Raw genomic sequence first — 27,906 nt, 5'->3', positions numbered from 1 at the left:
GGCACATATGTGCACTCAATTGCGATATAAATAAGGGTACCTGAAGATAACAAAACGGTAGAAAGAGTCTGTGCATGGTAGAGAGAGAGAGAGAGACAGAGAGAGAGAAGGGAGAAACCACTCTGTCATCGCCTCCCAGTGGCCCCTCCCATTCTGAGTGTACATAAGGGAGGGCTGCATCTGTGTGCGTGTGTGTGTGTTTGTGTAATAAAACGGCACATGTACGTATGTGCTGCGTCAGAGAGGGTAGTTCCCTCTCCAATAACAACAGAAGGATGAAATGGTGAGGAGAGACACTACAGGTTTAACATGCATTACTCCAGATTCAATTTTAGAAATTATTCTCAATCCTATGTTCTTAATTTCACTCTGCATATTGTGCAGCCGTAGAGACAACAGCCAGAGAAAAGGAAAAAGAGAAGCTTAAGAGAGAGAGAGAGAGAGAGAGAGAGAGAGAGAGAGAGAGAGAGAGAGAGAGAGCAGAGGGAGGAGGGTGGTCAAGGGGCGGGATTTCCCACTCCCCTCAGCGCCTCCAGCTCCAGCTCCAGCTCCAGCATCAGCATCAGAGGTTTCCACCACCTTCCGCACCGCCTGCATGCCTCGGGTGATGCTGACACAGAGAGTGAGCAAATGAAATTGCGCGGGCTATGGGCAGCCAGACAAAGCAGCAGCAGTGGCGACAGCCTTTGGACTTTTATCTCAACACCAAGGTGATGGCTGCAGCGTTGGTGAGGCAGGAGGAGGATGAGGAGGAGGATGAAGAGGAGAGCAGAACGGATGACAACAGCAACAGCAGCATCAGCAGCATCAGCAGCAGAGCAGAACCAGCTGCCCTGCCAACATTTGATGTGCCGTACTTCAGATACATTGATGAGGAGGACGAGGGGAGAGTGGAGGATGAGCATGAGGAGGGGAAGGAGGAGGAGGACAGTTGCAGCAGGAGCAGCAGCTGTAGCAGCCACAGCCGCTCCCTCTCCTCCCTGGAGGATGACGATTGCCCTGGGGATTCATCAGTCTCGTGTCGTCGCTATGGCTCTGCCTGGAGTGCCGCCGCCGCCGCGCCTCACAGGGCACTGGGTCACCTCCTGGACCACATGAGGCTGGACGACCACCCCAGTAGCACCAGCAGCAGGGACTCAGGTGACCTGTCACTATTTCATCAGTTCACCCAGTCTGCGTATCACCCCATCACATACTGTACACGCTCTACACTATCGTTGTACACATCACTCTCCCATGGATGTTCCATTATCCCTCTCGTAAGCATTTCATGAAAGGATTTCCCCCCAAAATTTGAAATGTTAATCTTTTGTGCTTAATCACAACTTTCATGTACCATATCTAGATGTGCCCAACATAGCAGTAACTGTGAGGGCAAAACATCTGGCAGCATAACATAACATGCATATTTTTTAACAACATGTTATTAAGTGATGCTATAAGCATCTTTGTTTAAACTGAGCAACGTTTGACTGGCAGGTAAGAATAGGGTTTAATTCTAGTCATTCTAGTAATCCTCTAATCCCTTAAAAGCCATGTGAGGAGTCATCTGCTACTCCACTCCACTCCACGCTGCTGTCTGTCTGTCATGTCACGCCCCGCCACCTCCTCCTGACTGATGGTCAGGGCCGCTAACAGATTTTGCTGGGCCCAGGACAAAGTCATCTGAAAGGGCCCTCTACCTAATACATACAATGTAATGAGGCCCCTATCGCCCCGGGCCCGGGACACCATACCCATTTGTCCCCTGGCAGCAGGCCTGCTGATGGTGTTCTACAGCCTCCATTCAGTCTCTTCCAGAGAGAGAGGACACTTTGAAGGGTTCAGCCACTCTACTCTGAAACAAACACCCACTTGCTCACTGGATGAAAACTGGGAAAATCTTTAAAGGTCCCTCCAGTGTGTAATTTTTGTAGTTATTATATCAAGTTAATGAACATTCACAAATTAGATCTTTTCCATGACTATTTGCTAAGTAAATACATTTGTGTTCTGACCTGAATAGGTGTTGCAGCAGTCTGGTAGGCCTAATTTAGAATGATGCCCCATTTTCCTACACTTCTAGTGTGTTATTTTTTTAGTAGTTTGTTCCCTACAAAAAGTAGTAGTTTGTTTCCAAAATGTATGCTGCCCAATTACAAATGTAATCCTCTCTCTTAATCGTTATTACACGACTATCAATTTCTAGTTTATCATGGCTTGGAAATGTAGCCTATACGTTTAATACATGGATAGGTGGAACCTCCCCATGAAGGCTACGTAGTAAGTCCGCCATTTTGAACTACTAGTCATAGACATCTGTGGCCGAAAAACCTATTCTGATCAGACCAGAAAATATGACTCGTTGTACAGTATGTCACATAAGTGAGTACACCCCTCATTTTTTTGCAGATTTGTAAGTACATCTTAAAGGTACACTGTGCAGGAAGTGGTCGAAAAATGTACTGCAACTATGCTGCTCATTGAAACTGGGCTGCCTATGGGGCACCTAAGTCTCCACCCCTTCCGGGCGGCTCATGGGGCTGGGAACGCCAAAACTTTTGACTGTGTTGTAATGGACTGACCAAAGCTTTTTTCCGATCCACCTCGCATTCCCCCGTCGATCACACATATGCTGTAGCTCAGAATTAATGATAACCAATGGTGTGCTTGTTGACTTCACTTGGCAAGCGATTTTTGATTTGTGTGCGTGCAAAAATATACAATTATTTGGACTACACAACAGAAGTCGCATGTTCGACGTGCAGCCACTTCAGCTGCGGTGCAGCGGTAGGGTTGGCTGTGCCTCGGTTCACGTCAAATATGCGGCGCACGTTGTAGTCTCTAACATAGTTTTGCACAAAAGCTAAAATAACGTTTCTTGCGTGTCGAAAATGAGTGGTCTTACGACACAAATCCAAACCTTTCAAATTCACTGCCATCATATGTGAAATCCGGAGCACATGCCAAACGGGATGAGGATTTAGCTTGACTCGCTCCATTAACTCTCATTCAAAATTTTGAGTGCTCCAGCCCCACGGATCGGAAGTAGAAGGGCGTGACTTAGGTGCCCCATTGCCAAATTTGATCTTTATATGAAAGTTTACTAAGTAATAAATAAATATTTTCTAGTATGGTACAAGTAGAGTAATTTTTGCAGCTAAAAATGGCTATTTTTCGAAATTCTAAATGGCGGACCATAGAGAAGGTCCCCCTTTTTATGTAGGCCTATGAAAAGTGCTATTTTTCCAGTCACAATGAATAGGCCTACTTAGAATTTGATGGTGGTGGTAAGTATTCATGAAAAAGGTAACATTAGTGAATGGGCAGCATGAATTCTGAAAATAAACAACTAAAAATCTCACACAGTGTCCCTTTAAAGAAATTTCACTTCGACACAATGATTAGTGACCTGTTAAAAACATATATAACCGCTTAAATTTGTTGTTCACTCACAAAAAAACTAAATACAGCCATTAACGTTTTACAACATGTAACAAAAGTGAGTATATCCCAGGCTAAAATCCTGTACTCTGAGAGGGGGCCATGTTAATAATTTAATAATAATAATAATAATTTTGTATTTGTATAGCACTGTGTCATACAAGGCATGTAACTCAAAGTGCTTAACAAATGGGAAAAAACATTGTTAGAGATAGATTTAAAAGGAGAGGAGAGATAGATTTAAAAGGAGAGGTATAGAGGAGAGGCAGAAAAAGCAGGAAGGCAGAGGAAGAAGAGATAGACAGAGAATGTAGAGTCATAAGGTCAACGTAGGTTAGGACCAGGATTCTTAGATGTGTAAGGTCCATAGTGGCTGGGCCTATCATAAGTCATAGATAGTCACACAGAGATTGGGCGCTCAGGTGCGGCCCCTGGTGGCATCAGGGGTGAGGAAAAACTCCCTTTCGCTTGATTCATAGTTTGTGAGGGGGAAAAAAAGCTCAGTGAGGTCTGAGAAAAAAGACCCCCTGTAGTCAGGAAGAAACCTCAGGCAGAGACCAGCGGCCACCTAGGGGAGCCCCCTGCCAGGGCTGGATTGCGAGTAGTAAGGGCGCTGCGGCGGCTGGGACACTATGACGTCTTGGCAGCTAGGAGTTAGCAATGTTGGCCCGAAACATCTTGAAATGAAAAGGGATTAAAAGGGAGGTCCTCTGTGTGCGTTTCAACCTTTCTTTACATTGAACTTTTACATTTTGAGTCTGTTCCTGGCTAAAAAAGATGGGTGTGAGATTTGAATGAAATGGAGAGTATCATGATCTGCTTCAGTTGTCACAGTGCATGTTGACATGCATGTTTCTTTAGGTGTAATTCAGATTTCCAATGTTGACGGCATTCATACATCCCCAAACCATGTCAGTCCCACTACCATGCTTGACTAGTAGTAGTAGTAGTAGTAGTAGTAGTTGCCTTTATTTGTCCCAGTAATTGTTTTGCAGTGGTGGTACACCTCTCACACCCACCCACACACACACACACACACACACACACACACACACACACACACACACACACACACACACACACACACACACACACACACACACACACACACACACAAAACATTTACTGTAGGCCTAACAGACATAAATAACCGTTAAAACGCATAAAAAGGTGGGGTTAAGATAAATGAGTAATCTAAAAGAAAGATCTACAGAGTAGGGCTTAAAATAGCTAAACATACAACTCATGGCTATTCTAATTTAGCAGCTGAATAGCAGAGGGTACAAAATGAATTCTTATATCTACACTCGCCTCCAAAAGAGTTGTCGCCTACCCATCTGTTTGGAATAACAGCTAATAACCTGACTTTCAATTAATCACTTGGCTTCAGAAGTCACACATATGAAAGCTACAACCCTCTCGAATGAAAATGTATGTACAAAAATAAATTTCATGCACCAAAGAAAGATTGACCCTTTAATGAACACAGACAGGGCAGATTTTGACAAGACAAAAGTTTTGTCGCCTATCGAACATAATGTGAAAGTGAGCAGATAAGTCACTTCAAAACACTTCAAATACGCAGATCGGGTGTCATACTTAATCACTGGTTCACTCACACCTCTCCAGAAAATCAACTTTGGCCTTAGGTGTATGTTTAGGGTCATTGTAATCATGGAAAGCAACACAATGAAAATCAATGGAGTTCAATGAGAGATGGTGACATATTTGCTATTCGTAGAGCAATACATTTTTAACTTCATGATGTAATCAATGATAAAAGCCCTCACACACCAGCAGCATGCATGCAGCTCATCATAAGAGCTGTATCCCTCCCATGTTTGACTTTAGGCACCATGTATTTTTTCCAAATTCTTCACCTTTAACACCAAAGAAGTCTCTCCCACTGTCCTGTCTCAAAAAAGCCAGCCAAGAGTATGTCAGGCCTAATTCTGACAAAAATGAAGGCTAATGGGACTCGTACTCTGAAATCAAGATCCCAAGATCAACCATTTTAGAACTGATAGCATCAGAACTATATGGTGTTGGAGATGAAGAATATGAAAAAAGAGAAATGGTGCATAAAGTGAAACATGGTACAGATACAGCTCTTATGAGGAGCTGCATGCATGCCGCAGGTGTTTGAGGGCTTTTGTCATTGATTAAATCATGAAGTTAAACATGTATTGCTCTACGAATAGCGAATATGTCACCATCTCTCATTGAACTCCATTGATTTTCATTGTGTTGCTTTCCATGACTACAATGACCCTAAACATACACCTAAGGCCAAAGTCGATTTTCTGGAGAGGTGAGAGTGATTCAGTGATTAAGTATGACACCCAATCTGCGTATTTGAAGTGTTTTGAAGTGACTTATCTGCTCATTTTCACATTATGTTCCATAGGCGACAAAACTTTTGTCTTGTGAAAATCTGCCCTGTCTGTGTTCAATAAAGGGTCAATCTGTCTTTGGTGCATGAATTCTATTTATTTACATATATTTTCTTTCGGAAGGGTTGTAGCTTTCATATGAGTGACTTCTGAAGCCAAGTGATTAATTGAAAGTCAGGTTATTAGCTGTTATTCCAAACAGATGGATAGGCGACAACTCTTTTGGAGGCGAGTGGTATTTGTCCTAGCTAATGGGCATTTAAAGCGGGAACCAGAAGGTAAAAACTGGAATTCCTAATGCAGGGGATGGAAGTAATTTTCTAAAATACATTCGGCCTTCCTTACTACTGGACTAGCCAGATGATACACTTTTTTGTAAAAGTCACTTGTTTACCACCACACATGCTTTACACCATCTATAGCAAATGTGTTTGTATGTGTCTGTGTAGTCTGTGTAGTAGGAGAGAGAGAGAGAGAGAGAGAGAGAGAGAGAGAGAGAGAGAGAGAGAGAGAGAGAGAGAGAGAGAGAGAGAGAGAGAGAGCAGAGGAGAGCAGCCCAAATGAGACAATAGTCAGTCAGTCAGCAGTAGGGATCGTTTAAGAATAGATTAAAGGACCACAGGCCGGTCTTAGGTCCTCTGAGCAGCAGAGGAACAAATTAAATGTGAGCCGTCGTTGCTTGCACTGAAGAGCACAAGTCATTAACTGGCTGATGATGATGCTCTCTGAAATCGGCTGAAATGGCTGCTCCGTTTAGGTGTCAGCACACCCAAGATCTCTTGAGATTTGTCTTTCTCTAACGGCTTGTGGAAGCACAGTGAAAACAAAGTGGTAGGCTACTGTGAACCGGTTTAACAATTTCATGCTACCCTGTTAATCAACTCCCAGGTAATCAATTGACTAGCAAATCAATATTTGAAGAACCACTGATGCCCAGACTTAATTGGAATCGCCAATGTCTGAATGTGCACAATTACATGGGTTCAGTGTAAATACATATAGAGCTAATTAAGATATGTTAAAAGAAATATTTGCTCTTGCACTCTGTCTGTTTTATGTGACTTAACCCCAAAAGTCTCAATTTCTTGGTAATGGCGTTTCTCAATTTTTCATTTTCTGAACCTCCCTCGTCTCTCCCACTCGTTTCCTGTCCCATTCATCACTGTACTGTCCTAATAAAGGTGAAAATCAAAATGTATTTAAAATCAAAATATATTTAAAAAAAACAGTCGCACAGAGCCTCAGCATGTTTTGTTCTCTTTTGTTTTCTGCTGGTTATGACTTTAACTAAACCTGCAGCTTTATGGTCTTCTCCTATGTTGATTCACTGGAGCTCTCTTAAGGTCTGATCACTCTTTCTCTCCCCTACAGAGATCCTCCTGCAGGACTTTCTGCTCACCTATATGCTCTTCATGTCGACCAAGGACCTTTGCCAAGCTCTCCTGAGGAAATATCCTTCTGAAATCCTAACACGTCTCCATAACATCATACCATACCCAGAGGGCCAAGACATCCTTACATTAGTAAAACCCAATGTAATAATTCGGAAATAATATCACTCACTTAAACACAAAGGTTAAATCATGACTTGTCAAGTTATGTAATATTTGAGATTAGTTTATACATGCATTTACTTAATTTAATTTTAAGATATAAATTAAGATTCATTTAATAGATGGATTTGCCTGTGGAGATTCGGATGGCTACAACTTTACTCCCACTACCCACTGCCCTGTTGAGGACGTGGTGTCTCTTCACATGGTGTGTGTGTCTGGAATGTACGGATGTACAGAGGCTTTTCATCAAGGCTGTGTCTCAGATGGTGCACTTGTGCACTTCGGGTACTTGAGTGCGTAATTAATACTCCATACACTCTAAGACATGAACACTGAAGTGCACAAGTGCACCATTTGAGATCCAGCTTAAGTTTATGGGTTCACTCCAATATGCGACCTTGCGTCCTCCACTTTGGCTTGTGTCCTCATGTTTTTCTGATACCCCGCCTCCGTGTAGAAAACAATTAAGTTCCCCCGCTGTCAGACTAGCCAAAACGATTTTTGGGGGACTATTCTTCATTCACCATCCAGTTTGCAAATGAGAAAATGACTTTACAATTGAGCTTTTGGGAGATATTGAAATAGAATGCTGTTGTCAGTGAGGTCATCATGGCGTATTACTTCCTGGTATGAGGCCACGAGCACAAGTTGAGGACGCAAGGTTGCATATTGGAACACACCCTATGACTCCATATTGTGCACTCCATAATTTTGAGGTATGCATGAGACTTTTCCCCCTCCCCTATCCCTGTGGTATGCTGTATTGTTTATTTTCCTCACCACACCCTGTCTACTGTACCTGTCTGATACATGTCTAAACACCCCAGCACTCCCTTGTCACTGTATTGCAAAAGTGTCTGCCAGATGTTATGTAATGTAATGTAATGTATTGTACCATAATGTACAGATGGGTTGACAGGTCTTCAATCTCAAATGCTTTGTATGTCTAAGTACATGTGAACTTAGACTCGACAAATAGCCATGCCCATGCCATTCCATTGCGCATTCATCCAGGTCATCTAAGTCAAAGAAGTGAATTTGTCAGCCAATTTGGATGTCTTCTTTTTTATGTTGAAGACTTTTGATGTCTTACACAAAAAATCTCTATGTTATGCAATCCCTTGTGAAATAGCCTACTTCTAATACACAAAAAGTACTTTGAAGCTTGTTCTTCAAATACTTCATAAAATGCTCCTTAACCCTGCTGGCTATCACCTACTCGTCTAAGCGTGGTGTGGTGTGTGAGGAGACGTCTGGAGCTCTGCTTAGGAAACGTAAGGTCCTGCACATTGTGTCGCGGTGGGCCTCTCTCTACAAAGACTTCCTCCGTCGTGACAATGACTTCATCACTCTCTTCATGAAGGTAAGTCAGCGACTCTGAATGTGGAAAGAGGGGAATTTTTTACACTCAGGCTGAGGCTATTATGCAACCATGTTTTTTGGCAATAACTGGAAAGATGTTGGTGCTGTTTCTTTCTACTTTTCATGGTGAAATCCGAGCATGAACGTACAATTACTGACCAACTTTTTATGAGCTACGATTAATATTACTGCTGCAGTCTCCCCCACCAGGACCATAGGGCTCGCTCGGCAAAGCCCTTCAACCCAAAGTGCACTATGGCCTTTTTCAGAAGCCACACTAAAACACACACACACACACACACACACACACACACACACACACACACACACACACACACACACACACACACACACACACACACACACACACACACACACACACACACACACACACACACACACACACCAGGGCTTGACATTAACTTTTTCACCCACTGGCCACTGTGGCTAGTGGTTTTCCCGAGTCACTAGCCATTCAGGTATTCCACTAGCCACTGATTTTCTATCTTTTTTTTAGCATGATATGTGTACGTCTAACCTCAGAAGATGAGGTGCTAAAGCAAGATGAGTGTACATGGAAGTATATCAAGCAAATAGAAACTGAGTTACTGAGCTTTTTCTTGAACTTAAATACAAACAATTGATACACAACGGGCAAACAGCAGCATAAAGGTTATGATGCGTATGTTACACCATGGAATATAAACTGCCAGCCAAATTGGCTAGTGACACTGAAAGTACTACTAGCCACAGCCAAGTTTTACCAGCATTTGGCCGGTTGGCTAGTGCCAGTGTCAAGCCCTGATACACACACACACACACACACACACACACACACACACACACACACACACACACACACACACACACACACACACACACACACACACACACAGAGTGAAAATAATGTAAAAACACTTACACAAACTATACATAGAGCACTTTTTCAGAAGTCACACAAAAACACACACATATGCAGGCACACATATGCACGCACACATACAGTATATTTGTTTTTTGATGTTTGAGCCTTTGTAATGGGAAAGAGAGATACGGGATATAGTAGGATTGGGACATGATGACCCAGGAAAGACCTGAACGCGGGCCCACAGCAACCACAAGGGAGGAAAAGCCAGGGCTTAAAATGCTCATGCTTGGAATGATGACTGAATTGCTGAATGAATTGCATTGTTATGAAACATTCCTATTCATATTCCTATTATAACTATTATACTGGGGTTACTGGTTACTAGTGACAGTCTCTAGATGGCACTCACAGGGAAGCAAACAGGAGGGGGCGGTAAGGGGTCAGGTGTCCTGGGCTCAATGAGGGGCCAGAATCGGGACCCCATTGCATTATTGAGTGGGGTGCCTTTCAGAAAACTTTGCCCCAGGCCCAGGCAAATCCATCAGCGGCCCTGGGCCCTCATCTCCTTAACGCCTCTCTACATCTTTTCAATAACCGGAGGAGGCTGCCCTACGTAGGAGCACCCTACAATACAGACTTATAGACCATGCCCAACATGCATACTGTAGCCATCCATGCTCTCACACACGCACTCTCCATAATCCCCACATACAGCCAATGCTCATGCAAGTTTTGAAATTTAAGCACAATAAGCACTTTCACACTGTTGTACTTTTTATGTCATGTGACACGTGAAGATGTAACTCCAGCATGTATGATGGGGTTGTATCATGTGCTGCAACTCTTTTTCAGAGTCTACACCGTTGTGTTCTGGATGACCTCTGTAACTACCCTTCACTAGAGACGGAGCTTAGAACATTACAGAGCTTTCTCTCCATACAACATTGGTAATCTGTGAATTTTTACACGTCTGGTGCACCACATTTGTACGTCTTTTCAATGACTTGTTTGAGTTATGGCTGAGGTTAGATGTTGATGTATTTCTGGCTGTAGATGTTGCACTTCCCATTTGATGTTTTCCAGTGTTTTTGTTTCATTATTATTGAACAATTGTGTACTGATCCCTCATTAACTTTCTGATTTTCCCTGTCTTTGCAGTAGTATTGTGGATACATTCTCATCTCCGCAAAAGGTTAGACAATTGTTGTCTCTATAAGTAGGCATCAGAGATGTCAAAGGTACAAGTAAAGAAATAAACAGTTTACTTGCAACACAGGTAACTTACATGAGTAACCAGAGTTCTTTTCTTGTTTTACAATCAGCTGACTCTGTGCTGGTTTGGATTTGTGGTGGGTTCTTTTTAGGTTTGCAGTGTTTTTCAGCAATCTTCATTAGGTACAATGGAGTGAATGCTGTAACAGCTATGTAATATCATGTGCTACTTACACCAGGAATTTGCTTTTACTTTTGACACCTCTGGTAGACATGCTTTAGATGGACATTAAGTTTGATCATTTTCATTCAGGAATCTCATGTGAATCCCATTGTTGTTTTTCCATATAATTCCAGATTGAATTCAATTATGAAAGGAATTCGGAATGCATATTTTTTTTTTTTGCATTGTATGAGTGAGGTGATCAGTCTGAATGTCCTTACCAAGAGAGAAAGACAATTTGATTGTTAGTGTGACCACACGGCCTGACATTTGTTCACTCCTCTGTTGTTTAGAGCAAGTCATTGCACAAACAGCTCAGTATTGAAGACAACTGGCCTCAGTGCAAAACATCTCCCAAAGCAGATAGGGAGGGTAGGTATTGATGTTTGCTTTGATATCAGTGAATTAAGATCTATAGATTACTCTAAATTAAGGGTGTGGTGAAGTGAAAACCTTATTTACTGTCCCACAAATGCAAAGTGCAGTAACTACACCAACAATGAGTGCGTTTACATGCAGTTCAGTATCCCGAATATGAGGCTTATCCCGGTTATGATCATATTCGGGATAAGGTGTTTATATGCGCACAGAACGTTATATCCCAGTCTACATTCTTGGCCGTTATAGAATTCTCTTCAAATGCGTGTAGCCTGGATACCAGCAACAGCGTTCCATGGGAAGCCCCTGTATTCGGGATAAGGTGTATACATGCGTCAGTATCCCGGCTTCTTTCGGAAAACTCCACCTAGCATATCACGATTTCTCAGTATCCCGAATAAGGGCTTATTCGGGATACTGAAGTGTTTATATGCGCAAACGCAAATTCGGGATACTTAATATCCCGATCATATTCGGGATACTGAACTGCATGTATACGCACTCATTGAAACTGAGAAAAAAGCATTCAAAGCCTTGGTATTAGGTTGGATATTACTGACAATTTGGTTTCGCAATATCTCTGAAATGGGGGCATATTTGGACCATAAGGCTTTGTCACAAAATAAAGGAGGCGTAATGAAGACCTGTGAAGATGTGTAGCCGTGACAGGCAAGTCTGGCAGAAATGCAGGTCCACAAGAAGGTTTTGCGCAAAAGTTGAGGGTTGTTTTTATTTTTTCCACAGCCAAAATCCGTGCATATATTTACAGTGAGATAAACTAAAGTCAAAAATGCAAATAAACAAACAATGACACGAGGGTCAAAAGAAAAGAGGAAAAATAACAAACAAAAAGTTTAAGCAACTAAAGTTAAATCAAAATAACTTTGTGCAATAAAGTGACTCACTGTACTGAGTCAAGGCTCTCACTAACATAAGTGTGCACGCATGGCTGGCCTCTTTCTAACTGAAACAAAGGACATTTTAAAGACAGATCAATTTCCCCTATTAATTGGCACAAACCAATATTACAGCAAACTAGGGGTTAAAATACAGAAAAGACTTTTCTAGACAAAGTAAAGACATTAACTGAAAAGAAAAGACAAGTTCCTAATACAGGAAAAGCACATAATACATTCATACACAAATGTTAAAACCAAATTGCTTTAGGAGCGAATATTATTTTAAATTGGATTGAACCATTTTGAGCTCACGCACGAGCGCAGTGCGCGAACGCGCCCCACTCGGCAACAACAGTATTTCAGGCATGACAGTGGAGGTGCGCGCCCCTTTTACACTGGAGCCAGAGATGCCGGGAGAAAAGGTACATGTTTGAGACTACTTTGCTTTACCGCTACTTTTAACCTTACTTTAATTCAATAAACATTCAATGCTTTCAAATAGACTGTCTGCTCATTGTTATTGAACGTACTGGGCATTTAAAAACTTGTTAGCATTTCGCTAGGTGGTAAAGACATTGAAATCAAACAGTTGGCAACAATGTAGCGAGTTTGGTGCGTGCACTCACCCTCTCGCAGGGAAATCACTCACATGTTTAAAAGCAGGTGTTTAAAAGCAGTCCAAGATCTCAGCAAACTACATGATGAAAAGTAAAGGTCAAAAGCAAGCATTTTAGCGATCTCAGTTCTAGTTTCAGACATGGTCCATTCAAACATTAAAAACAAAAGCAGCCATTTCCTGACTGGTGGTCATGTGACTCAGTCACGTGATGCAAAGACGCAGAGTCACAGCATCACACACCCCCCCCACTTAAGACTGAACCTCCTCATTGAGGTTGGTCAGGAAGTCAGCAATGACATGGACTTGCCACTGCGATACTTCATCACGAAGCGGAAGGGCTGCATTGCCAGGTATCAGCCGATCAACCCCAGGAAGAATCGGATGCCCCTCTTGGTTGTGGAGCGAGGGCAGCTGCGGATGGCATCCACTTTGTCCACCGTAGCCCAGGTAGCAGACGTCGGTCTTTGCCAGCTGACACTTGCCCGGGATGATCACCAAGCCCGCCTGGTGACTGCGATAGAAGAAGTCCTTCAGATGGCTCAGGTGGTCTTCCCAGGTGGCGCTGTGGACCACCACGTAGTCAATATCGCCCCCCCGCAACACCTGGTCCTCTTGAAATGGGGTCACCTTTGGTACGGCCAATACCCTTGGAAATGGGGTTGGGGCCTGTTCGGCCGATGTCGTCACGAGGTTGGAGGAAACACTGCTCACTCTACTCATTCTTCCTGCGCCGTAGTCAGAGGGGTCCACGCTGGCTGTGCGAGATGTTGTCGGGCTGATGGGTCCGGATGGCGTCTGTTCGTCCAGCCGCTCCGCACTGAAAAATGACTGGAGTAGCCCGAACCGACGCTGAAGGGCCCTCAGCCGCCGCTCTTGCTTTTGGGTTTCTTGCTCTCGCCGCATGTTGCGCTGGTGTTGTTGCTGCATGAACTGCCTGAGCGTCGCGTCCCAGCCCCCTCCTCTGTCGCCGTCTGCAGGTCAGTGCTAGTGATGTGGTTCCTCTTCATCTCTGTACTCTTCATCACTGTCGACATCACGGTTGGCTCCTCCTTCTGCCATCTTGCTTCTGTTGGACTGGATGTTGTTCGTCTGCACTTCTGCTGGTCACTGGCTCCCAAAACCGCTGCCACCAAATGTGAAGATGTGTAGCCGTGACAGGCAAGTCTGGCAGAAATGCAGGTCCACAAGAAGGTTTTGCGCAAAAGTTGAGGGTTGTTTTTATTTTTTCCCACAGCCAAAATCCGTGCATATATTTACAGTGAGATAAACTAATGTCAAAAATGCCAATAAACAAACAATGACACGAGGGTCAAAAGAAAAGAGAAAAAAATAACTAACAAAAGTGTAAGCAACTAAAGTTAAATCAAAATAACTTTTGTGCAATAAAGTGACTCACTGTACTGAGTCCTGAGGCTCTCACTCACATAAGTGTGCACGCATGGCTGGCCTCTTTCTAACTGAAACAAAGGACATTTTAAAGACAGATCAATTTCCCCTATTAATTGGCACAAACCAATATTACAGCAAACTAGGGGTTAAAATACAGAAAAGACTTTTCTAGACAAAGTAAAGACATTAACTGAAAAGAAAAGACAAGTTCCTAATACAGGAAAAAGCACATAATACACTCATACAAAAATATTAAAACCAAATTGCTTTAGGAGCGAATATTGATTTAGATTGGATGAAACCATTTTGAGCTCACGCACGAGCGCATTGCGCGAACGTGCCCCACTCGGCAACAACAGTATTTCAGGCATGACAGTGGAGGTGCGCGCCCCTTTAACACTGCAGCCAGAGATGCCGGGAGAAAAGGTACATGTTTGAGACTACTTTGCTTTACCGTTACTTTTAACCTTACTTTAGTGAATAAACATTCAATGCTTTCAAATAGACTGTCTGCTCGTTGTTATTGAACGTACTGGGCATTTAAAAACTTGTTAGCATTTCGCTAGGTGGTAAAGACATTGAAATCAAACAGTTGGCAACAATGTAGCGAGTTTGGTGCGTGCACTCACCCTCTCGCAGGGAAATCACTCACATGTTTAAAAGCAGGTGTTTAAAAGCAGTCCAAGATCTCAGCAAACTACATGATGAAAAGTAAAGGTCAAAAGCAAGCATTTTAGCGATCTCAGTTCTAGTTTCAGACATGGTCCATTCAAACATTAAAAACAAAAGCAGCCATTTCCTGGCTGGTGGTCATGTGACTCAGTCACGTGATGCGAAGACGCAGAGTCACAGCATCACANGACCATAAACTCAATTTTCACAAAATATGTAGTTACTGCACTTTACCTTTGTAGGGCGGTATACCATGTCTATAACGTTAAGAGACAAAACTCTTTGGTTGGATTGTGGAGGAACCCTGAAAGTGCTCTAAAGCATCTATTGTTCTGGGAAGAATTCCAAAGTTCCTTGGAGAAACTTAACAAAACACGTTGAAACATGGGGTCCTCATAGAACTTTTATGGGTTCCTCTACAGTAGCAAACTGAAGGCTCTCCAGGGAACTTTTGATTTTTACAATGTATTTCATATAGTACAGTTTCCTTTCCATGAGGAATTTAGTTCTTGGTAGATGTATGTTTTTTATTTTCATAGTACGTTTTCAGATTGAGTGTCACTAATGTATCTTTTCCCACATCTGTACTGTCTCTTTGCACAGTGCTGTACTGCATATATGTATGTGAGGACTCCTACGTCAGTGTCAAGGCAAAGAGCTCTGCCAGAGCAGAGGCACTGCTCTCAGTATTGGCTGATCGACTTGACATCCCTCAGGAAGATATTGTGATAGCTGCGGTTTCTCGCTCTGGAGGTAAGTTTAGTTTAGTTTAGTTTAGTTTATTAGGATCCCCATTAGCTGGGCGTAAACCCAGCTATTCTTCCTGGGGTCCAACAATAAAATCAAACACAGTTAAAAGTTCTACACAAATCTGTACATTCATTTAAGCACCATACATTGAAAAGAAAAAAAGAAAAAAACAAACAAAAAACCATTTAATATAAACATAAACATAAATTACTATAATAATGGTTTAGGACCTTGTGACAAACATCTCTACCTCTGCACTAACCTAGTTTATATATGATAGGCTCAGATGTTTTTTCACCTGTTTTTTAAAAACCACTTTACTATTCAATATAGTTAATTTGGTTGGCAAATTGTTCCATGCTTTAATTGATCTATATTCAACAGTGCGTAGAAATGCATTAGTATTGCTCTTTGGGATGCTCAGTCTCCCTGCTGTTGCATGCCTTGTGTTATATGTATGAATATCACAACTTTTACAGAGGAGATTATAGCGATTTAATGGCATTTTGTTGTGTAAAACTGCCCAAGTTGATGTTAGTAAAGAGACGAGAAGCCTTTCCCCCACTCTCAACCACTGTAAAATTGAATGCATGTAAGTGATATTTGTTGTGTAGGAACATTTAAGAACAAGACGTGCTGCCTTGTTTTGGACTCGCTGAAGTTTAGCAAGGTGATCTTTGTTGGCATTAGACCACACAATCGTACAGTACTCCATCTGTGCTAAAACCAAAGAGCATACAATCCTTTTCCTTAGTTCTTGAGTGAGAAACTGGCCACCATGCCTGAGTAGTGCCAAGCCACTACCCATTTTCTTAACCATGTGGTCAATCTGTTTAGACCAGGACAGTCTGCTATCTATGATGACTCCAAGTAGCTTTACTTCCTTTACCTGATCAATTTGTTCTTTGTTAATACACAGATTAAGTGCTGGGTCATGACTCAATGAGTGACTAGAGCCAAAAACAATACTTTTGGTTTTAGATATATTGAGAACGAGTTTGTTTTGTTTTACCCATCTTTCTATTGTTCCTAGCACCTTGTTCAAAACTTGTGTCAGTTCAGCTGATGTTTTTGCAGATGTATAAATAGAAGTATCATCTGCATACATTACAACTTTTGCATTTTGTATCGCTGAAGGTAAATCATTTGTGAAAATAGAGTACAACAAAGGTCCCAAACAGCTGCCTTGCGGCACCCCACAGTCTACATTCACACTGCTTGAGAAACTACCATTAAAATATACCTTTTGGGATCTATTTGTCAGATAGCTATTTAACCAATTTAGTGCTGACTGTTTAAAACCATATCTCTCAAACTTTTGAAGTAACAGGCTATGATCAATGACATCAAATGCTGCAGTAAAATCTAGAAGGACAGCACCACAGATTTTTTTGTTATCGATTTCTCGCAGCCAGTCATCAGTCATTTGGGTTAAAGCTGTACATGTTGAAAATCCTTTTCTGTAGGCATGTTGACATTCTGTTAATAAATTATTCTCAGAAAAATAATGCTGAATTTGATTAAAAACTATTTTCTCAAATATTTTACTAAGTGCTGGAAGCAAACTTATTGGTCTGCTATTTGGTGGTGTAAAAGTTTTCTTTTTATCTTTAGGTAGTGGTATAATTTTTGCTTCCTTCCAGGCTTGGGGAAAAATGCCACTCTTTAAGCTAACATTAAATATGTGGCAAATGGGCTGGGAGATGTAACTCACTGCCATTTTCAGAAACTTACCATCTACGTTGTCAATGCCTGCTTGCTGGTCCTTGCAACATGAAGTAATTAACTTGCTCACTGTATCCTCCTCCACTTTGGCAAACTGAAAGCTACAAGATTGCTCCTTAATTAGTTTCCCTATCATAAGGTTGGAGTCATGACTCCCCCCTGATAATTGCTCTCTCCTTAGTTTAGCTACTTTGTTATGAAAATAATTATTTAGGTGATTGGCAATTTTTGTTGGGTTTGTGATGAATGTCCCATCATTCTCAATGAATGTTGGTTGTGTTGGTGTTTTATTCCCCAACAAACTATTCAACGTTTTCCATAGTTTTTTCCCATCACTGCTAAATTTTCTTAACTGTGAAGTCAAGTGTGCTTTCTTTTTCTTCAGATTGAGTTTAGTAACAGAGTTTCTTAGTTTACAATATTTTCTTCTATCAGTTACACTCCTCGTCTTATTAGCTGTTGCCTTTGCCTCATTCCTCAGTGCCATCTGTTGTTTCAGTTCTTCGTCCATCCAAGGTGCGCCAGAAGTTCTTACGGTCATCTTTTTCATTGGCGCATGCTGGTCTATCACGGGCACAAACTTAGACATAAATACATTTAATGCTACATCTGGTTCCTCCTCCTTGAGTACACTTGACCAGTCTGTCTTACAAATGTCATTTAAGAAAGCCTCCTCAGAAAACCTTTTCATGATCCTAGTCAAAATGACTCTTGGCTTAGCCTTTGGTACATTTCCCTTCCTTGCAATAGCCACTAAGTTGTGGTCACTGTAGCCTACAGGAACTGAAATGGCCTTCGAATATAATTCTTCTCTATTGACATATATATGGTCAATACATGACGATGTTGTGATACCTCTTTTGTTAATGCTTATTCTAGTTGGCTGCTTCACCATCTGTTTAAAACTACATGAATTGGCTATGTTCATGAGCCTCTGTTTTAAGGGACAATGTGGTACGTTTACATGAGGCATTTAAATCCGGTTTAACTCACTTTAAATCTCATTAAAACTTAATTCCACTTTAAAAACATCATGTAAACACTTACCGAACAGGATTTAAGTTTATTCCGATTTAAACTTAAGTCCGATTAATGTGGGTGGTTTATTCCTCTTTTAAATCCGATTAAACACGTTCCTCTGTCATGTAACCTTTTAATCAGAATTACAATAAATCCGGTCGTTCCACGCATGCTCGTTGACCACACGATGGCGCCAAGAGCCCGTGCTCTTTGTCAGTGAGAAAAAGATGGCGGCACTTCCTGTTGATTTTCACATGAAAGTTTTGCTTAATTTAAAGTCCCTAAGCGACTATAAATGTTGTGGCTTTCATATATTGATGTAAAAGTGCCCCACGAAGTAATTAAGCACAACAAAGTTACTCCACATCACCCTTTCACCAGTTCGTTTTTCTAAGCTAGGAGGGTGCTAACTAGCATTTGAAAGAACCAGACCCAAAGGGGATTTTACCAGCCTTGAGTCCACTGAGGGAATTCATTTTCGGGCTGAAGATAAGCTTGTGTCCCAGTAGTTCCCTGGAGGTTTGGCGACCACGCCCCCACGCCTTATTTGGCTCACTCAGCACGTGCGTCCTCAGTCCAATCGCAATGCTTTATTTTCCCCAGACGTTTAATCGCATTTAAGTGAAATTGCCATGTATACACGTTGCAAAATAACTCTTAATCCGATCTACTTAAATCCGATCTATTAGATCCGATTCAAAAACATCATGTACACGTAGCAAGTGTGGTAGTAGCCAATCTACATTTAGGTCACCTGTCAGGATGACCTCCATGCTTAAGTCATATACCTGGTCGAGCATACTATTGACTTTATCCATATAACCAATATTTGCACTAGGAGGTCTGTAGCAACAACCAATCAATATATCTTTTTGATAAGGCAAATGAATTTGCAACCACCTTATTTCAATGTCAGTTGGTTCTAGGTCTTCTCTTACTTTTACAGGAATATGATCTTGAACATAAAAGGCTACTCCACCACCGTGACAGTTTCTATCTCTCCGGTACATGTTAAAGCCTGAAATGGACATCATAGCATTACTAAAAGATTCATCGAGATGAGTCTCTGAGATAGCCAGAATGTGAACAGAGTTTGAGGTTAGGAGTTCTTCAAGGTCATTGATTTTGTTTCTCAAACTGCAAATGTTCAAGTGAGCCACCTTGAGCCCCTTTTTGGGTAGCCCTGCAATAGAAAACATTTGTCATTAAAAACAGAAAAAAACATTTTTTTCTGGAGGGTCATGTCCAATTACTGGTCTGTAGAATCTTTTTTCTGTCCCTTCCGGATAATCAATTTGTCGTAGCGCAGGAAGGCAATGTCCCCCCTCTCTCTGGCTTCTTTCATTTTGGGCACAAGTTCCTTCCTTCTTTGTCTCACAGCCTCCGGATAGTCCTCGTTTATGAAGATCCTCGTCCCCTTCAACTTTTTTGCATTCCTAAACACACTGTCTCTGTCCTTTGTACGATGAAATCTCACGATGACTGGACGTGGCCTGCCTTGAGTGCCGTCTCTAGAGATGTTCACCTCTCCAATTCGCATCGCTTGTTCCACTCCAATTGTCTTTGTGTCCAGGTTGAGTTTCTCCTTGATAATTTCCAGAACCTTTTCTTCAGTGACTAAATTGTTCTCTTTTTCTGCCTCCGGAACTCCATCAATGATTAAGTTTGCTCTCCTTGCTTGCCTGTCGAGGAAGTCAGATTTTTCATCCAGTATCAGCATGGATTCAGCCAGTCGATCAATATCTGCTCTTTGTGATTTGCAGATGCCGTGAATTCCTTTATTTTCAGATTTGAGATCATCCAACTCCTTTTGTGTGAATTGTAAACTTGTTCTTAAGTCTTGCACGTCCTTTAGCATCTCATCAATCCTTTTATTGCACGTCTCCATAATGGTGCTAACACAAGTTTTAAAATTGCTTTCCTGCTGTGATAAAAGTTCTTTGTAAAAAAGTTTTTGTTGTTCAAGTAGATCTTGTACATGTGCCATTGATATAGATTGATCGTTGTCTTTCTCCCCTCTTTCTTTGTTCCCCTTCCCACCAGCCATTTTGTCTTGGTTAGATCCAACTCAAACTGTAGTTAAAAAAACAGTCCCAGACTTTCCAAAATCTTCCAAATTTGCACCAACAAGATTTCCCTTCTTCTGCTTAGAAGCTCCTTTAAGCTCTATGTGTGTAATAAAATCAAGGATTGCAGAGATATTTGTGGATTTGTTTTACCCAGTTCAGCAGGCTCAACAGGTAACTCTCCAAACAGGACCAGAGGTGTCAACGCTGAGTTCAGAAAGTAAAAACCCTGCTACAGCTTACGTCCAATGCGGGTGACTTCCCTGAGTATCTGCCCTAGCCTACGCGTTTTGAGTGTTCACGGCAGTCAGCATATTCAGTACGGCTTGGATCACATTTGTGGCAGAGGATTTTTATAAATTATTTCTGAAGAGACATATTTCCATCTCTTGTTGTGTCTCCCATGATGTGTGCTTTACATTTTATGCTTCTCTCTCTCTCTCTATCTCTCTCTCTCTCTCTCTCTCTCCCCCCCCCAGAGAAGCTGCTGCTTCAACCTCAAGACAGGGTTTTCCCAAACTGTGTGTTTTCGGTAGAGAGACTGCAGGTTTACAGGAGAGACCTGACCACAGTTCTGGTAAGATGCCACGATGCCATCTGTCTGTATCAATCCCTGATGCTTCATACAGTTCAAAAAACAGAACAAAACTTGAGTCTCAGTAAATGTTGCCTTGTTGGATCAACACTAAGAGACCAAGGGAGCACATTTTTATTCTCCTATAAAAAAAAATCCCTTGTAGGATCAACTACAGTAGAAGAGCTTTTTAATATCCAAGTGGATAATTAACACTTCAAAATGTATTGTGCATCTATTCAAGTACAACTCTGGTAATACAATATGCTATAGTGTGTTACAGTGTCACTTGTAACACGTGTGAGCTTTATTTATTTGCCTTGCTTTGTAGACCCTTCTCAGTGATAGTGCCCTTCAGCAGCAGAGGACTGCCCACTTGCTGAGCCTGAATGCTTGGGATGTGGCAGTCACCCTGACCAACTTTGACTGGAGTCTCTTTGAGTGCGTACAGGAGGTACGGTGGGCTCCTTTTCTACAGCATGGCAAACCATCATCTTTCAATGGCCTACATAAGAGTTTGGATTTTGAGAAAAGGTTGTTTTTTTGCTTGCACTTCTTTGGAGCTTCTGCCTATTTGTTAATTACTGATTAATAGATCAATATAATGGCTGATAATTAAAATAGGCCTTTATTAAAAAGATATCTACCTTACCAAAAGGGAAAAATATTCAAATCTTGACAAGGTATACTGGCTTTGCTGCTGAGCTGTGTTGTTGGTGTATGTGCTTTTTTACACAAAGAAAAAAAAACAGCTGCAGGGTTTGGTAGTTTTACATACTGTCGTATTAGGTGGTGTGTGCTTTCCACTTTGTGGAACTGACGAATGCTGTAGCTGTGTTATTCATGGGGATGTGCTTTGTTCTTTCTCAAAGCCAGAGCTGATCTGCTTCACCTGCAGCCGTGACACCTGTGTGGGCCACACGGGGGCGCTGGAGAGAATGCTACAGCGCTGCAGTGAGGTGCAGCTATGGGTCATGACAGAGCTCCTGCTCTGCTCTGCGCTCTGCAAACGAGTGCAACTTTTAAAGAAGTTCATCAAGGTTGCTGCTCAGTGAGTAACAAGCATGGAATACTTTGAGAGGTCATAGTGCAGTAATGCTACAGCAACCTGAATGGACTTGTGTAACAGATGGCAACTATCAGAGTTTGGCAGTAGACCATTAGTAAACCTCCCTCCTGAAGACTCATACAGATACACATTGCATTATATTTAGCAGACGCTTTTGACCAAAGTGACTTACAAGGACGAAATTCAAGCCTCCACACACTGAGCTATCAGTGTAGACCAGTGGTGTCAAACTCATTTGTGTTCAGGGGCCACATGAATGCACACGTGCATATGCACACACACAGACACAGACACAGACACAGACACACACTAAAATCACAGTAGTAACCTCAGAAAAGGCCTTATGATTATGCTTGTTTAATATACTGTGTGTTAAACATGCCCATGATGGTTGTAATGCCTTTTCTCATGGCCCTGGGCCCCCGGCCATAATCACTCTGCTTGGGATTTTTTACCCTGCAGTTGTAAAGCCCAAAGAAACATGAGCTCCTTTTTCGCCATCATCATGGGCCTGAACACCGCCGCCGTTAGTCGCCTGAGTCAGACATGGGAGGTAAGTAGGGCCTACAGTATCCCCTGGCCTGGATCTATATGTGGATGCTGTTTGGTTCTTCTGTGATGTCAAGGTTAGAGTTAGCCTATCTGTAGGTTTTGTGACTAGCATAGCATATGTTCTTTTAGAATGTTTGATTTATAGAGACAGTAGTGGATACATTTCATTGGATACTAGTGGTGTCAACAATAATCGATTCGGCAATGCAATGCAAAGCGGGGCATGGACAATTAAATTCAATGCGGCAAGTTCCATAATCGATGCAGTACATTTTTAAAGTTTCAATTACTTCCGTGGATATTTCGGAAGCAAATGAATGTTAAATTAAATAAAAGCACTTCAAAGCATTGAAAACTGATACAGAAAACAGCCTGTTGCTCAGTATCTGACTACTTGTATTGCCTCATCATGACTGATGAAACATTTGCTTTGCTTTCAGTAGAAATGTAATGCATTGCAATGCATTGTAGAATTGAATCGAATCGAATCGCTACCTCCCGAATCGTAATCGAATCGAATCGTGAGGGCAGTGCCAATGCACACCACTATTGGATACAGTTTGTCTGTAACCTTTTGTGTGATCCTGTCTACCCCCCCTCCTTGTCCTCCTGTCTCCACAGAAAGTGTCCTGGAAGTTCCGCAAGGTGTTTTCTGAGTTGGAGAGTCTGACCGTGAGTAATGTGCATGCATACGGCCCTACAGTTTGAGGGCTTTAAGAAAAACAAAATAAAATAATAAAAAAAAAGACAAAAACAGATGGGCTTTCACAGTAGTTGAAGGGAAGTGAAGGAAGGGAAGGGAAACTCATTAGTAGAGAAGGTGTGATGCTCTGTGCTCACACACACACACACACACACACACACACACACACACACACACACACACACACACACACACACACACACACACACACACACAAACACACACACACACAGACACACACACACACACACACACACACCCTTAATTTCCGTCTAGATTAATAAAAGTAGGCCTACTTTAATCTACTTTACTTTACACACTTGGGGGAGTCCCCATGAGATTTGGCTTGAGAAATGTATTACGTGCTCTTTTAAAAACTATAGTCTAGATAGACAGTCTAGGGAATTCAAGAAAATGTTTGCACAACCCATTTTTTTACATTTTATTGTTGTTTAATCCAACTATTTAAAATCTACTGTAAAAAACGACGTGTGCATGGATTTTGTTGTGTGTGTGTTGTTTCGTTTAAATTGCACATGTGGAGTCTGGGTAAACACAATTTCATACCCTCTGTGTAATGTCAGTCGAATAGAAGAATTTGAAAATAAAGTACACTTGACTTGCCTTGACTGTTGTCCTGTGCCATAGGACCCTTCCTTCAACCACAAGACTTACAGGACCACCTTCAGCCAAATGAAGTCCCCCAAGATTCCCTTCCTGCCTCTGCTGCTCAAAGGTTGCCAAAGCTAATTTGGATAGTTTTAACAGTAAAACTGACAAAAGTCTGAACAAAACACAATCATCTTCTCTTAGATAATTTCTAATAACCCTATACGGTAAATTGCTACTGTCTTTTGCTCATGGATGATACTAATATCAAGGTGCCCCTGTTACTTCACCACAGACATTACTTTTGTTCGTGAGGGCAACAAGACATTTCTTGACAATCTGCTCAACTTTGACAAGCTGGTGAGTAGACTACAAGAGGTCCTTAGACTTTGTGGGTACCACAACTCTTTAAGGAACAATGGGAATGTTTGTTTATAATGTGTGTCTATCATGTGTAGAACAATAGATTTGACTGTCATGTACATTGTGAAAATACAAAATCATTACCTGAAGCAAGATAAAAAGCCATGACTAAAGCTGGGCTGAAACAACATGCTTATTGGCCCAATGTTCAGCTGAAGAGGTTAGGGATGCGTAGGCCTAATTAAAGATTGTTGTGGTGTTCTCTCTATCCTAACAGCACATGATGGCAGAATCAGCACGCCTGATCAAACACTGTAAACTGGATCCGATGGGTGAGTTTGCGACCGCTGAGTCAATCACTAGGTGCATTCCAATATGCGGACTTCTGTCCTTCATTGCTCACTTGTTTGCTTGTGACCTCATGATGACGTCACCGACAGACTGCAGAAAATTAATTCAATATCTTGCAAAAGCACAATTCTGATGACATTGCTTCATTTGCAATTGGGATAGTGAATGAAGAACAGTCTCCCAAAAATTGTTGTGGGTAGGCTGACAGCGGGGAAACTTAATTGTCTCCACGGAGGCGGGGCGTCAGCAACATGCGGGGCCACAAGCAAAAGTGGAGGACGGAAGACTGCACATTGGAATGCACACACTGTCTTACATTCTGCCTTTCATCACAACACCCTCATAAACATCTGGAATTCTATGCTACTTTTTGATACGTTTGCTGGGCATTCATTAAAACCATTTATTATGCACAGCTCGAAAGTAGTTCTGTCAAAAATGTTTAAAGCCTTAGCACCGTTCCATTGCCCTGGTCACAGCGTGTCATTCTGCCTTTCATCATGACAACTATATCGCACCTAATTGTCCTTTTCATCAGTCATGATCATGAAGAGTGTCTCTGTTGTCCAGGAGACGGAGGGAGACAGAAGGACGACCCGGACACGAGCTGCTGCATCAGACACCTGCACATCATTAGCAGTCAGGAGACCCTCTTCGACCTGTCCCACAGGCTGGAGCCTCGGACATAGTGCTCTCTGTTTGTGTGACGTGCGCGCGCGTGCGTGTACGAACGTGTGTGTGTGTCTCTCCATGCACGCATGTGTGTGCATCAGCCATCAGGTTAGAGGTTATTATGAAGGATGGGTTTGGTTTGTTCAGTTTAACATTCTTTTGTTGTATTGGAATGGAAAACAGCAAGAGTTTCCCACAAGAATATCCAAGGGTGTCTGAGTGTGTGTATGACGGTCTTTGTTCCACAAATCCAGGCAAGTCAAAACAGGTACAGTACATGCAGATCACCAAATTGAAAATTGGACTACTCCAAGGCTGACATGTATTAATTTGTGCATATAGCTCACGAGTGAATGGTGTGGCTTTGGTAGTTCCACATATTCTGAAGATAGGGAATGTAATTTTTTGTCATTTATTTCCAGAATTTCTGTTGCCCATTCACAAAGGTGTCTTTTTCATGTTTACATTGCCACTACCATCAATTTGTAAGTGTTCATTATGACTTAGATATTTGTATATTTCATACAGGAATAAGCAGGTCTTCTCAATAGCCACCATTTTGAATTCTTTGGCTGAAAAGCATTTTGGACAGACCAGTAAATATTTGCATTACGTACGGTAGTAAATATTCTTGAAAAGACCAAATTTGTGAATGGACAGTAGACATACACTTTGAAAATAAAGGACAAAAGGTTCATACTTCACCTTTAAGGCCTCTTAGTTTTACACCAATAATGTGTTAACTGTCATTCATTACATTGGTCAAATAGTAAATTGGTAAATTATCAGTTTCTAAAGACAATCACAAAAGCTGCAGAGGAGCCAATGGATGATTGTATGCTTCCAGTATCACTGTCTGTGGTTTATTTACAAGGAGTGATAATAATAACATATCGACCAAAACGGTTTGGCATCCATTGCATATTCTTGGTTGGGTCTATTATCATTGCAATTTCAACACTTACTTATGTAAATTCGTTGCACTTTTCTTTCATTATGTGTGTGTGTGTGTGTGTGTGTGTGTGTGTGTGTGTGTGTGTGTGTGTGTGTGTGTGTGTGTGTGTGTGTGTGTGTGTGTGTGTTTGTGTGTGTGTGTGTGTGTGTGTGTGTGTGTGTGTGTGTGTGTGTGTGTGTGTGTGTGTGTGTACGTGTGCGTGTGCGTGTTATGTTATGTTATGTTATGTTATGTTATGTTATGTTATGTTATGTTATGTTATTTATGTTCTTTGCTTATTTCCTGGGGAACAATTGGTGTGTGAAAACGTAGCAACTCCTGGCTGGTGTGTGTTTGATGTGGCCATGTCACTGATTAGCTATTGCCTAGGGGTTGAATGTCAGAGTGAAAGAAAATATTGAGTATACTGTACATTACATAGTATGACTACATTGTTTGTATTCATAAATAAATAGGTGTTTTTTGCAAATATAACATTCGGCTTTATGTGGATATTTAAAGTGGTGTAGCTAGGTGGTGCTCACTGATTAGTATTATTTGGTTATGTTTTAATTCACTATGGACTAAATTACAGTTTGAATGTTTGGTGTATGATAGATGATTTGTGCATTTCTTAGGCTGCCCACACTAACAACCTCACAACAGTCATGTTTGGCCACTTCATTGGTGGCTGGTTGTAGAGTGATGTTGAATGTTGGTGTGCTGATGATCTGGGTCAATTTACACAAACACACACACACACACACACACACACACACACACACACACACACACACACACACACACACACACACACACACACGTGCGCGCGTCTCACAGACACACACACACACACACGTGCGCGCGTCACACACACACACACACACACACACACACACACACACACACACACACACACACACACACACACACACACACACACACACACACACACACACACACACACACAGGAACAACAAGACAGGGCATCCACAGGACAAGTGTTTACATTGTTGACATCACTCACCAATTAATCATGAATTCTAAACACCTCCTATCCTATGTGTAGATTGCACCAGCCGTGCATTTTTTTTTTTTTTTACCAGCAGGACCCTGACCTATGGCCTACCGTTTGTACTCCATCATTATTTTGGCAGTTGAGCACATTTGTCACCATGGCAACTGCCTCAAGGGAATGCTTCATAGCATATGAATAAATACAAAGACACATAGCTGTTTACATAGCCTACCTCTTCTGAACCAAGCTCAAGGATGACGTTGGTTAGCAAGAATCACTGCCCTGAAACTAATGTTTTATTATGACCGCCAACTGTGTATGTGCTCATGTGATCATACTTTTTTTATTATATTATTTTTCTTTACTTTATTTATGATAGGACCGTGAAGGTGGTGATAGGAAGCGAGTGGCGAGTGTATAAAAGTGCCTTTATATGATACAAGTATCCCGGCTAGGTATATATACCCAGAATAATCCAAAGTAATCCTTTGCTATAATGTCATCTA

At 41.7% G+C, this 27,906-nt stretch overlaps 1 protein-coding gene across 1 annotated transcript; it reads left to right on the top strand.

Moving 5' to 3' along the window:
* Positions 1 to 647: 647 nt before the first annotated feature.
* Positions 648 to 25,465, top strand: LOC134449841 (rap guanine nucleotide exchange factor 5-like). The gene is made up of 18 exons (XM_063199949.1): positions 648 to 728; positions 987 to 1,140; positions 7,188 to 7,266; positions 8,588 to 8,735; positions 10,455 to 10,549; positions 12,670 to 12,736; positions 13,216 to 13,565; positions 13,911 to 14,068; positions 15,598 to 15,747; positions 21,035 to 21,132; positions 21,461 to 21,583; positions 22,002 to 22,180; positions 22,661 to 22,751; positions 23,372 to 23,422; positions 24,102 to 24,189; positions 24,358 to 24,422; positions 24,703 to 24,757; positions 25,347 to 25,465. The coding sequence occupies exons 1-18, from the start codon at positions 648 to 650 to the stop codon at positions 25,463 to 25,465; spliced, it is 2,151 nt and encodes a 716-aa protein (XP_063056019.1).
* Positions 25,466 to 27,906: the final 2,441 nt, after the last annotated feature.

The sequence above is a fragment of the Engraulis encrasicolus genome, chromosome 5, assembly GCF_034702125.1.
Source record: "Engraulis encrasicolus isolate BLACKSEA-1 chromosome 5, IST_EnEncr_1.0, whole genome shotgun sequence".
NCBI lineage: Eukaryota > Metazoa > Chordata > Actinopteri > Clupeiformes > Engraulidae > Engraulis > Engraulis encrasicolus.
The sequence above is the reverse complement of the archived record's forward strand: the minus strand, read 5'-3'. Positions and strand labels throughout refer to the sequence as shown.